Below are 16,875 nucleotides of genomic sequence, written 5' to 3' on the forward strand. Positions count from 1 at the left end.
CAAGCACGTCTGAGGCCAACGTTGCTGAGAACAAAGGAAAGTCCGACTCCCGGGGTAGAAGCAAAAGCCGGGGTAGAGGTCGTGACAGACGAGAACAGTCCAGAGGTCGGTCAAAGCCGAAATATGAGTTGAAGTGCTTTTACTGTGGAAAGACAGGCCATAAGAAGCCAGACTGCTGGACCCTGCAGAATGATGAGAAGAACGGCTATGAGAAGTCGGATCAGATTATTCCCAAGAAGAGGGAAGACAAGAATGATGTGATACTTCTTTACAACTCATACTTGAATAGTTACAAGAATACTTGAATAGTTACAAGAGGTTGGCAGCAAGATTATCAGCTACACGGGAATCAGGTGAATCTAACTCTTCGAGCTTAGAAAAAATATCCATGTCCTTGTTCCTCTATATGTTCTTGAGGAGGAGGAAGAAGTTGACAGATCTTCCTCACCATTTTGCAACCACTGCTTGTGTCCAGGTATGTTCTCATGTCTTAATCTTTGTTAATTAAATTTAGATATATTTCTTTGCAATTTTGTGCTTTCTTTTTACACTCTTGATTCATTGTAATTGTACAAGTTTAAAAAAATAGTTCACTATAAGTCTATAACAATTAAAACTTGCATATCATGCTATTGACTAAGATTTAATAAGTGGTTCGTGAAAATGGGACAAATTAATTAGTTCTTTCAAGGATCTTGAAAATGATTCGCTGGAAATTTTATTTTTAATTATGATTTAGTTCTTTCTTTTAAAAACTGAAATGTATTATGTAGAATGAGACTAATGTCTGTTTTATTTGGTTTATGATTCGCAGGCTGGAGTGGCCATTTCATCTCAAGAATAAGAGAACATTTCATAATCCCACCCTACAAAGAGTGGCAAAAGCCCTTGCAAGAATTAGAAGACAATTGTCATCTCTTGCATGAGGTTATTCACATAAATGGTTATTGATGTTGGAGGTTATGAGTTTGAGAGATAAAAAAGTTTAGAAGTGCTTAAAGTATTACATCAAGAGATATCATATTTGGAATACTTAATAGTGCTACCTTCAGTTCTGAGAAAATCCTAAAGATAATGCAAGTTATTGACCTCTAGCCTATATGGATCCAAATGACCATATTTTTATCTATTGAACTAATATGTGCAAATATTATTAGACTATATTATTAATATAACCAACAACGTACATTTGCTTTCTGTTTATAGAGATCATGGATCTCTAGGACAGGATATGTGTCAACCTTCACGCAAGGTAATCTTGAATATAATTGTGATTTCATTTTGCGAACTTCAAGAGTCAATGTTTATATGATTTTTTTTCTTATTTCATCTCAGGCTCCAATAGCTAAGATTAGTATAAAAAATTATGTTGCTCCTTCTTTAAATGGAAATTAAGGATATACAATACGACCTTTAGGAATGTAGTGAGTAACTGAAAGCTTACAAAAAAAATATAGCTAAGGCGACTGTCAGGGAATTGAAGGAGAACATAGCTCTTAAACTAGATTATGTTTGGATGACGATGTTAGAGTTGAGAGATGCAATTTTGAATGAGTTTCATAATACAGGATTAGATAATCATGTGTTATTCCGACTAGACAAAGTGATAGTTGAAAGTCACTTGATTAGTCGGCGGAAGAATCCATGGACGAGATTTAATGTATGAGTACACCATTCAAGAGTTGGGCGAGGGGTCTTCTGAAGTGGGGCGTGTGACAATTACTTCTATGGATTGTGGGATAGATTCATCAGTGTTTTGCCAACAAACTTCTATCATAAGGCAACTCATCAAGTATCAACTTATTATTTACATCAAGAATAGATTCATCGGTAGCACAAGGTATTGTGGGATAATTAGAGAGACTTTTTCCGTTACTTTGTAAGCAAGTTCCAATTTCAGCAATAGTAACGTTTTTAATCTCTTCATCAGTCATTACCAAATCTGTAGAGAATCATGCATGCAAATATAAAAAAAAAAATAGATAAAGATATTCAATTACGTACATTTGCTTTCTGTTAGAAATTTCTAACAACTTTCCCATATAAATTTAGGTCTATTCATATTGTTGCAAAACATTAACAAAGCAAAGAGTCTTTTAAGATAATGTCCTGATGCCCAAAAGCTTGATTCTTTAATTCTAAGATCCATTTGAAAATTTTAAGAATCCATTAAAAATATTTGAATTATAAGAAGGGAAAAATGTTTCTGCAGTTAATGCAGATAAGTTATTTGCATTTATTCTCAAAACGACATCGTTTTGGTATTGAAATCTTAAGAAATTATAAATATAAAGACTATTATAACCCTGAAATAAATTAAAATTACAAAAACACCATGACTTCTGTCCCAAAATGACATCGTATTGACTTACTGCAGATAAGTTATCTGTAATAACTGCAGAAAAAGCAAACCCTTATAAGAATGAGTCTTAATTAACCACATAGTTGGACTAAAGAATTAAAACTTGTGAAGATATCTGAGATGTCAATTCGCCTCAAAGAGATAATTAGAATAAGTATAAAAAAACATATGTAACCCAAAAAAAAACTGAAATTAAGATAAAGTGATTGAAGAATAAAAAAGTAATTATTAATTAGTCGAGCGCATAGAGGATTATTTTGATACCCAAATTCATAGTATTCACTATGCGCACAATTTAAAAATAATTTATAATATGCAATAATATCTTGCATTTATAAGATTGATTACGTAAATTGAACTTTGCCCAATAATGATAACATCTTGTATTTTTCTTGTTACATATGATAAATTTATCTCTAGCAATCTTAAAAGTATATCATTTTAAGAATTTGAGAATTAATGAAGAATATTTTGATAAAATTCATATAAAAATAAATAAATAAAATTTCAAAATTATCCTTCGCTGATTCTCTCACTCCAGAAACTACATAAGTTGTAGAGGTAGAAGAAACATCTTTCCTATAATAATATAGTAAATATATATTTTTTAAAAAGGTATTTTTAGGATGGAAAAATATTTTTTCATATTGGACGATTGTTATTTTCTTCAACCATCATTCAAATTTCCGTACAATTTGTTTTTCAGTTTTTTAATAGATATAGATCTCACACAATATATGTCTATAGCATGACATATCTATATGAGAAAATTGAAATACTTTTAGGGTGTTTGGTTGAGGAGAAATTTTTTGAATACTAGAAAAATATAATTACTAGGGAAATGGTTGGAAAATGAGTTTGGTAGGAAAATGTAAAAAAAGTTGTTTGGTTGACCGAAATATTACCCGAGGAATTTATTTAAATTTGCAAAATCTATGTTCGAGAGAAACTTCGCACCTGTTTTTTCGCTTCCCCAATTATCTCAAAATACCACATCTCAAGTGGTATTCTGTAACAGTGAATTCCATCCAAAAATCAACACAAAAGTCATTTCCCCATCTATCCCATTTGCCTAGTATTTTTTTGAAAAAACCTGAACCAAATGTGGTATTTTCCAATATCCACTTACACTTTCCCATCAATCTCAAAATAATCCTTCAACCAAACACTACCTAGGATTGATTGTAATTTTTTTTTTTAGTAAATTGTTATTATTCAATTAAAAATACAAAGGATATAAGAGGAATAACATGAGCTTCGATGTCACATAATTGAAACAAAGGAGCTACAGTTGTTGTTGGTGCAGAGGAATAACACATGACGTCTCTGTTGTCTTGTCCTTTCTTCACAGTTCATAATCCCTTCACTGTCTTCAATTCAACTTTAGGTTCATCTTTCTGTTTCATCAACCACTTTCCTTGCACTATCACAGACATAACCAATTTGTTTTCCCTTTGTTCACAGAGATAAGGAGAACAGGCCTTGCCCCAAACCTTAATTCCATGTCTTCACTTCATTCTGAGAAGACCCATTTGAGGAATAACCAATGTACCACAATGGCTTCTTCTTCTTCTTCGACATTGTTGGAGGACAAGGGTAAAAGATCCAAGAGAGTGTGGATATGGACCAAGAACAAGCAAGTCATGACTGCAGCAGTTGAGAGAGGATGGAATACTTTGATGTTTTCTTCACACCATCAACAACTTGCACATGATTGGTCATGTAAGTCATCTCCCTTTTCCTTTTTTATTCTCTAACTTTTTCATTTGGAAGGAATTTCTAATGCCCATTTGTTGTTTTTTTCTTTTCTTTTTGAGTTCTCATTTGATCCAATGTGTTAGCATATTGTATAATTTGTTATTCTGTTCATCATTTGATCCATTTGTTGTTTTGTTAACCTAATTAGCGTAGTTAAATATTTACAATACTCAATGTCATTATTAGTACTTAAGTCTACTTTTCTTTTCCCTGTATTTACCCTTGTATAGAGTATAAATAAGTGTAGCATCTTGTATTTTATACATACTGATAATAATATTCACATACCCTTTCCGTCTTTCTCTATAATTGTCATTGTTAATACATGATTGGATAACGACGGACTAATTTTTTGTACTTAGTGGATCAAAATTAAATCCTTTTTTTTTTTTGGTATTGTTCCACTTGCTATTCTAATGTTAACCATAAGATGACCATAATTGTTCTGTACATAAATATCTGTGGTGATGAGTAAAATGGTGTTTGTGTTATGTTGGTAGCATCTCTAATTTTGTAAATTGGAATTTTGGCCCTGATTGAGTACAGCCATTACGTTGATATGCCCTCTTTTTGTTGGTGAGGGGGAGATTTTGGATGGACAGAATAAAAGGGTAGCCACAATTTTTGACATTTCAACTCCAGAAGAACTAGAGCGACTTAGACCTGAGGATGAGCTGGCAGAGAACATTGTAGTTAATTTACTAGATTGGCAGGTATGCTCGTTGCAAACTGCTATACAAGAATTGTGATTGCATAGTTTGCATGCATGTCATCCAGTGATTATTATGTGTATAGTTTATTAACCAATTTGCTCTGCAGGAAGATAAGATAAACTTGTTTTCCAAGTGTGAAATATGAAACGACTTGTCCTGCAAAAACTTATATTGGTGGGAACCAGGAGTTGTTGCATGTTTGTGCTAGTTCTGGCTCTTGGTTTCATTATAGAAGTGTGACTAGGCTACAAAATATCAGTTGCAACCAGTAACTTGTTGAAAATGTGTTGTGTAACTTCAGCCAGTTCAGTTTTCTATGAAATTGGTGTGATTGATTGCCTTTCAAATATGCTTTGATTCTTTGATTAATTTATGGGTATTATTATTATATCTCCTACCCTTTATATGGAAGGTTTTCTGTCTCTGTGTCTTATGCAGTTGTACCATGTAGCTCTTAATGACTTTGACAATTAGCATTGCATGTTTTCTGCATAACCTCGAAAACATTTCTTTTTCTTGCTTGATCTTGTCTGACTTCAATTTGCTGCACCAAAAGCTTGGACTGTCTTTTAAAATAACCACTCCCAATTAAACCACGACTAGCTATGGTATGGGTAAGAATAATTCTTGTACGCAACCTTATCCTGACATAATTGCAAACAGACTATTTCCTGGATTGTCTTTTAAAAATGTAATAGTAAATTGTTTTCAATAATTGACATATATCATTTTTAATAACATATAAAATGTTAATTTTCACTGTATGCAATTGTGCAGGTGATACCTGCAGAAAATATAATTGCTGCATTTCAAAGCAGCCAAAAGACCGTGCTTGCGATATCTGAAAATGCATCAGAGGCTCAGATGTTTCTTGAGGTATATAATGGGAGACTAATGAACTAGACTTTTCGTAGTCGAAGCTCATTTAACTGTATGTAATAGTTCTCTTTTACTTTAAGCTTTAACTCTCTCCTTACGGTTGAACCCTTTGGATTTTGTAGGCACTTGAACAAGGTCTAGATGGCATAGTTTTGAAAGTAGAAGATGTTGAACCTGTTCTCAAGATAAAGGTATTCTCTAACCTAGTTGAAGCTTCTTGAGTATTGAGGCTTGACCTCTTATTTCAGTTGAAAATTCTTAGGAGTATTTTGACAGAAGAATGGAAGAAAGCAATCTACTGAGCTTGACCAAAGCCACTGTGACACATGTTGAAGTGGCTGGAATGGGGGATCGTGTTTGTGTAGATCTCTGCAGTCTCATGAGACCTGGTGAAGGACTTCTTGTATGTATACATTTCCTCTGGAAAGGTTAAATTATTTCTTGGCTAATCTAGCGAAGCTTCCATTCTTATTGGCCAAGCATTTTCAACAGGTTGGATCTTTTGCCAGAAGATTATTTCTTGTTCATTCAGAATGCTTGGAGTCAAATTACATTGCAAGCAGGCCTTTTCGTGTGAATGCCTTAAGTTGTGCATTCAAATCTTGAGCTTAAAGTTAATATATTCATTGCCTTTGACCTTGGATAAAATTACCTCTCTTATCATCACAATTCACAACAATGGGGTCACAGTGTGAGACCAATAGTAAAAAATTGCTCTTAAAAAGGTGTCGTGATGATGTTAATCCAATACAGAACACTGAATCTACTATTTTGTACACTTATATGTAAAAGTTATCCAACATTAATCTCAAATAATTTTAAAGATTTGACAACATTTGAAATCATTATACAATATATTTTATGCTATTTCATGTAAAAAAAATTTACTAATAGGGAAACTAATAGTTTTCCTTTTATTGTTTATTTTTCTAAATTCTATTTTGCTGTGCAGTTCATCAGGATTCATTTACCTTTCAAAGCAGACTTTGCTATTGATTTTTTTTTCCTTTTATTTTTTGTGAATGTTGAATGTAATTTACATGTTCAAGAAGTAGTGTCAGCATAGATTGGGAGATCAATGAACCTGTCATTTGAACGCTGAAACTGTTCCTTACCTCTCATGTCTCATTTTGTTAGTTTAATTCTACCTATCTAGTATGTACATTTTTGGAAGATGAAAGTTTTATGTTTTCACTATTTTTCCTTCTTTCTTTCTTTCTTTTTATTCAAAATGTTTTGGAATTTCTAGTATAAGAATTAATTATGCAGTCAAGAGAAGTTGTGTGAATCCTTTTAATCAATTACTTATCATAACAGGGACCAGTGCATGCTTATGTTGCTGTTCCAGGAGGAAGAACATGCTATATGTCAGAATTAAAATCAGGAAAAGAAGTGATTGTGGTTGATCAGCAGGGTCGGCAACGAATTGCAATTGTTGGGCGTGTAAAGATAGAAACTAGACCTCTAATCCTTATGGAGGCAAAGGTTTGTGTATGCATTAGTAGCAAACTTGATTGAAAAAAAGCGTTTCTTAATGTTTTTTTAACTTTAATGAGGTTGTTATGGTACATTTGCTGTGGAATATCATGCTAAACTAATAAATATATTCTTAAAAGTTGTCAACATCTTTACTATATACAGTGAGATTAGAACATCTCTTAGGGGGTGTTTGGAAACTTCTAAAAACTAGATATCTAAGTGCAGTTGTCCAGTTTTTAGATATAAGGTGTTTGGTAACTACTCAAAGTCTTAAAAAATGGTTCTTATGGAAGCCAATTTTGAGATAAAACTAGTTCTTAAAATAACCACTTCCAAGTTGATTTTCTTCCTAATCCAACATTTTCCATAGTCTTTCTCTTCGTTTAATTGTCCTTTTCTCTCTCCTTAAGCTAGATCTAAGGATTGTTATTGGTACAATATAACTGTAGAACCACTTATTCATTCAATGTTCAATATGCATGCTAAGTTTTTTGAATTTAAATAAATATTGAAAATAAATTGGATAAGAACTAGTTTAGAACAAAATTTAACAGAACTAAGTTTAAGTTAAAACTAGTTACAAAATTATCTGAATTTATATTATTAGTTTATAGAGTTGCCAAACTGCCCCTTATTTAGCACTTGCAGTAAAATCAAGGTGCTATAATGTAGTATTTCATGGTATCATCCTAAAGTTTTTAATTATCAGTAGCCTGTTTATGAAAAAAAATAAAATAAAAATTTATCAGTTGCCTATTTTAAATTGCACCATTAATCTACAATATTACTTTCTTGGCCATAAGATTTATTTTGCATATAGATTTGAAAACAAACTGCCATTTCAAATAGCATTTGATAATTTCTTTATACTAGCTATTTTTGCCATTAACGAAATAAATGTATTCTGTTACCGTGAGTTTCTCGCTCAATGCCGCCATCAATAAAAATATGAAAAAGCCTTAACTAATGTACATTATAATTTAACTTTGAATGTGAAAGCTGCATTTAATGCTGTCTTTCTTTTGGGAAATATGTAATGTATACAACCATCATTCATTCATATCAGATAGACCTATCATATGAAAATTCAGTAGTTGAAGATACAACAAAAATTGTGTATATAGTTGAACCTGAAACATTCTTTCTCGTACTAAATTGGTCAAAATGTTATTATGGCTGTATTTTGAGTTTTCTTCATGACAACTTCATGATTATAGAACTTCTTTAATATGGACTAACATTGGAATGAGGGTGAAGATAAAAGTTCAAACATCAGGAATTAATGAAGAGCCACATGTTTGTTTTAATCCTTACCATGAATATTAATTGTTACAAGGGTTTCAGAAACTTAAGGTAATTTAGAGCATGATAATTGTAATATAGAATAACTGGTTAGATAGAGTTATCTAGTTCCTTTTGCTTATCTCGTGGAATGGGTATTAGCTGTGTCATTTAATTGTCTTTAGCAATATTTCTGTTGAGATATACAAAAACATTAATGTATCCTCACCCAACAGCTTAAGCTTTTGGGTTGAATTGGTTCATTACATGAGATCAGAGCCTCAGTGTCACGGGTTCGATCCTCACCGCCCCCCACTTTCTTCTTTCTAGTGGAATTTCTTTCTTCGCATAGGTAAGTGGGTCTGTGCATTGTCCACCCTTCAAGTCTAGTGGACTCTCGTGTGAGGGAGCATGTTGAGATATATAAAACCATTAATGTATCCTCACCCAACAGCTTAAGCTTTTGGGTTGAATTGGTTCATTACAATTTCAAATTATGTTTGAGCTTTGTGTGGCAACAAAGAACAAAAAAATTCATTTTGTGTTACGTGAAAACTAAAATTTTATCAGTACTTTGGGTTTTATTGCTGTTTTCTGTTACTGTTCTGAAAACTCTGATTTGGAAGTAGTAATTATGATTTCAGAGTGACTCGGATAATCAAACGATCAGCATACTTTTGCAGAATGCAGAAACAGTTGCCTTGGTTTGTCCCCCACAAGGTAATTCAGTCTTTTTTTCTTTTTCCTGGTAGATTCTTGAGTTTCCTAAAGTATTGTTTGTTACTCTATTCAGGAAATACACTGTTAAAAACAGCTATTCATGTTACCTCACTAAAAGTTGGAGATGAAGTTCTGTTGAGACTACAAGGAGGGGCTAGGCATACAGGAATAGAGATTCAAGAATTCATAGTTGAGAAATGAACAAATAATGATGATGTATTCAAATTATGATTTTCATTCAATTTGTGAACTTATGTTCTCCTTACAGCTATGATGCTAGAATTGATCATGATGTGGCAAAGAGAAATGGAAAGGGGCAACTTATATTTTGTTCTACACAATGACATTGAAGCTGTGGAATTGGGTTGGATTAAGAGGGTACAGCACATGCCTTCTCATATCTTCATCAAGATTGCACTTCAGCAATTATTCAGAGATGTTAGTATAGCCACCAAGTGCTTGCTAGTCTAAACATCATGATTGAACCCAAATTATATATAGTTCTTGGGAAGTGTGAACTAAGCGTTTGCTTTGGATACATCTAAATCAAACATGTTAAAAGTTTTCTCCAAAACTTAAAAATGGAAGCTTGTTTTTCTCTTCTTGGCATAGCTGGACTCCTAAATTAAATGTAGTTCCTCCAATAACGTTACTTGAATGCACTTTATGGATATATTGCAGCAGGTGAGCTTTTGTTATGCCAATTGCTTCAGTTTTTATTTGTTTTTGCCACATAGGTAATCATTTTGTATGGTAAACAATTGAAAAAGTTTTTTTTTTTTTTCAGTTTACATTACACCCTAGACCTTCTGTTGTTGTTTGATGACATAACGAAAATGAATAGCCAAAGTGGCTTGGAGAAACTATGACTTGCGAATATTAACTATGGATCATCAGCGAGAATATTAACTGGTTCAAGTTTAGTGGTCTTGATATTGATTTTGCTCTTTGTAAGTTCTAAAAAGTCTTGCAAGCAATTAAACTTGTCACCTATAATAGGAATTAAAAGGATGTAACAAGAAAACAATTTAGCATTCATCCAACTCATTGCTTCTCAATGAATAACATTTACATTAATTGTTAATAAGCCCTATATAAATGCTGATCTAAGAGGGGAGAAGAAAAAGAAAAAGAAAGATAATTTAAGTTTTGGCTTTAAAACCAATCTTAAAATGAAGTCAATATTATTTCTTTCTTTTCTTTTTCCTGTGTATACAGCAGTTTCTATACAGAATATAAACTCTAAGTTACTAAAAGAAATACAAAAGTATAAACAAAATTTACAATCCTTTATCTCAAGGAGGTGCATCACAAGGTTTGGGGTGGAGGAAGGGGATACTTCAAGTCGCAAGGGGAGGCTTGAAAGCGACTAGGGATGTTCCTTGAAGTTGAAGCAGTTCTCAAACCATACTTGTTAGCTCCATGGTTTGAGGGTCCTACATGGAAACCTTGAAGTGGGAGTTGAGAAGTAGAAGCCATGTTTTTGTAAGGAGGCAAAGACTTCAACACTCTAACAACTTCACTCATTAAGGGTCTTGTTTTTGGGTCTCCAACAAGGCAATGAGATGCCAACTTCATTACCATATATGCTCCCTTTTGTGAAAAATGAACTTGTAGTTTAGGGTCAATCAATTGGAAATAGTTTCTTTTGTTTAGCAGTGGCCTTGCCCATTCCACCAAGTGATGCTCCCCTCTGGGCCTTGTTTTGTCCATAGCTTTTTTCCCAGTCAACATTTCAAGTAGAACCACCCCAAAGCTATAGACATCACTCTTGGAAGTGAGATGTCCTGCAACAAGATACATCACATTAGGCACTTATATCTCTTAAAAAGATCTCAATCAATAATATAGAAGAAACTTGCATATCTAATTTATCATGTTAGTTAGTTGCATGGAAACTATAGAAATAACATTAATCACTATACTTTTTCAAGAAATCTTCATTTTCAAGATTCTTGATCTTTAATGGACTAGAAGCAATTCAAATTCAAGGATCACAACATTCTGATAACAAAATGAGATGAAAGAGAGAGGATGATCTATTATCTCTGACTATACTAACCTGTCATCACATACTCAGGGGCTGCATAGCCATATGTTCCCATAACTCGAGTTGAAACATGAGTTAAGTCTCCCTCTGGAGCATCTTTAGCAAGGCCAAAATCAGAAAGTTTTGCATTGTATTCCTGAAATAGAAAAGTGTTAAGGTGGAAGGAAAGTTGTGTGTTCAAAACTAGTATATATAGTGTATTTAACATTCCACTTACCCCATCCAATAGAATATTAGATGTTTTGAAGTCTCGAAATATCACTGGCCTCTCAGCTTCCTCATGCAGAAATGCAAGTCCCTTAGCAGCACCAAGCATAATTTTCATTCTGTGATTCCAAGGAAGGCACACAGATCCTGCAAATATATGACATTATTATTACTCATTCTCTAGTATATCTCTAGTATACAATCATTAACACAATCACTTTTTTCTTTCTCCATTCTGTAATAAATTCTAAAAAAAAAAAATTACTATAATAAAAATCTAAATGTTACATAAATTAAAAGAATATTATTGAAAGACATACTCTTAAACAAATGACTCTCCAAGCTTCCCCGAGGCATGAACTCATATACTAATAGCCTTTTATCATCCTCAATGCAATAACCAACCAATTTAACCAGATTTGGATGACGAAGTTCCCCAAGATAATTCACTTCCGCCTGCAATTATACATGAAACAGTGAACATATATTAAGTGATGTAAATCATAGAACTTTGCCAATCTATTTTATTTAGGGTTAATTATTTAGCATAATAACTTACAAGCCATTCCCTATGACCCTGAAGTCCATTCTGGTTATGAGTCTTCACAGCAACTGGAAGTGGTCTTGGTGAAGAGCTCTCATTCTCTTTGATCCAGCCTTTGTAGACACAACCAAATCCACCCTCGCCAAGCAAATTTTGAGGTTTGAAATTGCTTGTTGCCACCTTGAGCTCATAGAAGGAGAACTTGTGCAGATTGGAATAAGCACTTAGCTCCTCGCTTAAGCTTGAAGAGGATGTAGCAATTCCTTTTAACTTGGGAGATGATCTTGCTCTTCTTGGATTATTGTTTCTTGGGGATACATGAGAAGCAACTGGGTTCTCTCTAGTATTGGAATTGGTTATTGTTGATCTGGTTTCTTCTGATTTACAAGGATAAAAAAAAAGATATATGTTTAGAACATAATTGTGACACTTGAGAATGAGATTTAAGTATAAAGAGTCATGCCATCACAAAAAGTAACGGCTAAACAATTCCAATAAAAACAAACACTGCACCTATTATAAGTATATATGAAAAGCGAAATATTAATTAAAATTAAAAAAATGATGTAAACTCCAACAATAATAGTTAAACAAGGTATATGTAGAATACCATCTTTTTTCTTATCTCTACTAGAGGAGCCTTCTTCTTCAGCTTTAAACCGTAGAGCCATGCAACCTAACAAAAACCTTAGTTTCCACCAAAACCGCGAACTTTGTCCTTCAATATCTTTGTTGTTGTTGTTGTTGTTGTTTCTTCCAACGTTCACTCCACGAGGACTTGCCATTTCTTCAACTGATCAGAACCCTAAACAGTAGACATATAAACTTCAACACAAAAACTCAAATAGAAAAAATGAAAAGAAATGGTGAGTGCACTGAGTAGCAAAAACAATGACAGACATAGATATGAAAACTCTAAATGCAAAAACCAAAAGCAAAAAGAAAAAACAAATGTAGAACTATTCCAGAACCGAGAGAGGCTCATCATGAGAACATAAAATGAACAAACCCCACATGGGAAAATGGGGTTTGGAACAGTTAGATACATGAAAAAAAAGGACATGCAAGTATAGAAAGCAAGAAAAGCATCACCAGAGAGAGAGAGAGTGTTTGGAACAAGAACAAAGAGAGAACTGGGACAACTGAAAGCTATGGAAGCACTGAGAGATTGAATATGAGAAATGGGGTGAGTCCAATGAAGGCTAGAAGTGCGGTTTATATAGAGTATTGCCGCTATCACACTACAACACGTGACACTCACACACATAAGCAAGAGAAGATGTTGCATAGACCAATGTACCAGAAACAAACAAAACAAGACCCTTATTTTGGTGAAGAGAGAGAGAGAGAAAAAGAGAGGAAGGAATCAAGGGCAAAAATGAAAGATAAATGTGTATTATCAGTTATGCATGAAAAAGAGGAGGGAAAGAAAGAATAGAATGAATGTTCTGACACAGAGAGAGTACTGTATGTGAGAGAAAATAGACTAACGCTTAAAACAAACACATAAAAAATGAATGTTCTAATAGAGAGAGAATGGATTAACACTTAAAAAAACAAAAACAATGAGTTATGACAGACACAAAGAAAGAAAGAAAAGATAGATAGAGAAAGTGTGACTAAGTAAATGTGGCACAAAAAACCATACAAAGCAAACTGAAATCTGAGTTGGAATGTCATAAAATGCCAAAAAAAAAAACAATGAAAATTCAAGACCAGACACAGATTTAACGTTAAACATTAACTTATGTCATTATGATCAATAACTCATTGAATTGAAACATGAAGTTGAGATCACATTTTCAATCTTATTCTTCAAAATTAATCAAATGATAATTAAGGTGAAAATCATAATTATATTAAGGTCCTCAACTTCTTCTTTGACTTTGACTGTAGAAGAAATTTTATGCAATAATCAATTATAAATATATCTTACTGATAAAATATAATTATAATATTAAAATTATTTTTTTTTCCGTCGTATTAATCGACAGCCTTTTAAAGAAAGGAAAAAAACAAATTTAAAATTATAACTATATTTTATCGATAAAATATAATTATAATTGGTTGCTGCAAAACAATCTCTTTCTCACATTAAAAAAGAAATACATTTTCCTTAATATTATAAGCCCAATCTTTATCTATATCTATACGGGACATATTTAGTGAGATGAGTGAATCCTCAATTTAAGGTCAAAGCATAAATGCGTATAATTTTTTTAATAAAATTCAATGGTAACCTTTAATGTGAGATATAATATTCAATTAATATTCACTCCTCTCACTATCTCACAATAAATGTTCCTCTCATTAAATATGCCTCTTATATTTTTATACAATTATTTATCTATTTATTTATAATTTTATAATAATATTATAAAGAGAACTATCTCATTCAGTTACTATTTTATACTTTTCTAAAATGATGCAAAGCAAACTGAAATCACAAATGGAAGGTTAGTAAATGCCAAGAAAAATGTGAGGAGAGAGATAGCAGATGCTGCCAAACTAAACGTCATGAATTGGAAAGAAACTATCAACACTGAACAGCTTTAGTGCAGAGACACACAGAGGATAGAAACCCAGGTGATCCAAGTTAATCAGCCACATTAAAATCCACCTACATGTGTAATGAGATGAGTGAATCCTGGCAACTGAAACTTTATTTGAATATTTAAGATCAAAGCATAAATGCATGCGTATTATTTTTTAGTAAAATTTAATGGGTACTATTTATAAGTTTTTTTATAAACTTTTTCAAATTGCACTATGTACTTCTACTTCCGGAAGTAATAATTTAGTGTAGTTTCGGGAGTACATAATATAGTTTGTAAACAAAAAATTTGTAAATAATACTCTTCTTAATTTAACTTTAAATTTAACTTTAACTTTCAATATAACATTTACTATTCAATATTCACTGATCATCTCACTATCTTATAATAAATGTTCCTTTGACTAAATATGTCTATTATATTTCTATACTATTATTTACCTATTTATTTATACTTTTATATTAATACTATAAAGGAAATTTTCTATTCAGTTAAATTTACTTTTCTCAAAATATTATTATTTTTTAATTAAATGTAAATATTAAAAATATTTTTAAAAAGTTATAAATGTTTCTTATTTTATTATTGTAACTCCAAACCAACTCTTCCTATTTTTCAGACAGAAGACATAATAAATAAACTAAAATTTAAAACAAATAAAAACGGTTTGTATTCACTTTTGTTTAAAAAAATTCAAAGTGATTCTTAATTAATTTATTCATATACTTCCAAATGAGATCAATGAAAATTATTATAATAATGATAGCAATAGGTCATTCTACTTTCCTCATTTTCTAAATTCTTTTCTCTCTTTCTTCATTTCTCTTTCTCATTCTATTACTTCCACACTATTCAGTTTCACTAAAAAGTCTGTAAACAAGAAAAGGATCACGACAAATTAAAGTATTTTAACTCAGAAAATATAAAATTATTTAAAAGCAATGTAGGGTATGTTTGTTTTGGTTTCTGATGGTGTCAAAAACTCAGTTTTATTTTTCTCACATCATTTTGTATAGTAAGTGCAAATATTTCACAATTCTTAATGTGACAAAATCATTTTTTTTTTAAAAGCCCACAAGGTATTTTGGGTGTGACATTAATTTCGGCTCGAGCCTAAAGGTACTATTTCCAATGAGGTTTGAATCTCTAAGTCTACTGACATGGAATTTAAGTGAATAAGACCTAGCAATTCAAAATAATTTTGCATGTAAATTATGATTTCTTTAATTATATGTAAAACTTAGATTGTTTTAATGAAATATAAGTATATAACTTTATGATGAAAGTAAATTATATTATATTTTTGAAAAAAACCAAAACAAATCATACTATATTTTTTTTTGATAAACAATCATACTATAATTTTATTTGCGTATAACTCTTATTTAATAAAATTTAATTTTAACCTTCAATGTGAGATATAATATTCAATAATATTCACTTCTCTCACTATCTCACAATAAATGTTCCTCTCATTAAATATGCCTCTTATATGTCTATACAATTATTTATCTATTTATTTATATTTTTTAATAATATATATGCGAGAACTCCCTCAATCAGTTACAATTTCATTTATCTCAAAAAATATGCAAAGCAAACTGAAATCTGAAATGGAAGGTTAGTGAATGCCAAGAAAAAAGTGAAGAGAGATACAGCAGATACTACCAAAATGGACGTCATGAATAGGAAAGAAATTAACTCCTAACGTAACACTGAACATTTTACTGCAGCGACACACAGAGGATAGAAACTTAGGTGATCCAAGTTAATTAGGCACACTAACATCCACGTACATGTGTAATGAGATGAGTGAATCCTGGCAATTGAAATTTAATATGAATATTTAAACCAAAAAAAAATACATGTGTATTGCTTTTTAGTAAAATTTAATTTTAACCTTCAATGTAGCAATTATTATTCAATACTGGCTCCTCTCACTATCTTTGGTGTGAGGTATAAGACCTGATAGTATAAGCTTATACTATACGTAATGATATTTTCAGTTGTTTAGTGTGACCAACATATAGTATAACTTTATACAGCATGACCCCTTTATACATCAAAATGATATATAACTTAATCCGACCTAGGAGTGGTGGATTAGGCCTGATAAGGGATTGATGAATTAATATTGCTTACAAGTACAATTCTCAAGAACTAATATATCGTTTCAATATTTATATATTAAAAAAAAAATTAATATATTAATTTTTAAAATATTAGAGGATATTATCTTATACAATATCATACCAAACGCTGGACAGTATTAAAATTTAACCAGGTCTTATAAAATCAGGTCTTATACTATCAGGCCTTATTCTATA

At 31.7% G+C, this 16,875-nt stretch overlaps 2 protein-coding genes across 2 annotated transcripts; one reads left to right on the top strand and one right to left on the bottom strand.

The window, feature by feature from the left end:
• The first annotated feature begins 388 nt into the window (after window positions 1–388).
• Window positions 389–9,426, top strand: LOC133302293 (uncharacterized). The gene is made up of 11 exons (XM_061502051.1): window positions 389–475; window positions 1,207–1,252; window positions 3,827–4,084; window positions 4,667–4,833; window positions 5,611–5,709; window positions 5,835–5,903; window positions 5,975–6,115; window positions 6,205–6,303; window positions 7,030–7,197; window positions 9,117–9,192; window positions 9,266–9,426. Exons 1-11 carry the CDS (start codon window positions 389–391, stop codon window positions 9,391–9,393), a joined length of 1,338 nt encoding a protein of 445 aa, XP_061358035.1. The 3' UTR covers window positions 9,394–9,426.
• A 1,074-nt stretch (window positions 9,427–10,500) lies between these two features.
• On the bottom strand, window positions 10,501–12,778 carry LOC133302294 (serine/threonine-protein kinase PBL34-like). The gene is made up of 6 exons (XM_061502052.1): window positions 12,604–12,778; window positions 12,009–12,370; window positions 11,770–11,905; window positions 11,460–11,596; window positions 11,255–11,378; window positions 10,501–10,979 (listed from the first exon to the last, which is right to left on the bottom strand). Exons 1-6 carry the CDS (start codon window positions 12,776–12,778, stop codon window positions 10,501–10,503), a joined length of 1,413 nt encoding a protein of 470 aa, XP_061358036.1.
• Between the last annotated feature and the right edge of the window lie 4,097 nt (window positions 12,779–16,875).

Source organism: Gastrolobium bilobum, unplaced genomic scaffold (genome assembly GCF_033153095.1).
Source record: "Gastrolobium bilobum isolate Gb01-03AN ecotype WA unplaced genomic scaffold, APGP_CSIRO_Gbil_v1 utg39614, whole genome shotgun sequence".
NCBI classification, from domain to species: domain Eukaryota; kingdom Viridiplantae; phylum Streptophyta; class Magnoliopsida; order Fabales; family Fabaceae; genus Gastrolobium; species Gastrolobium bilobum.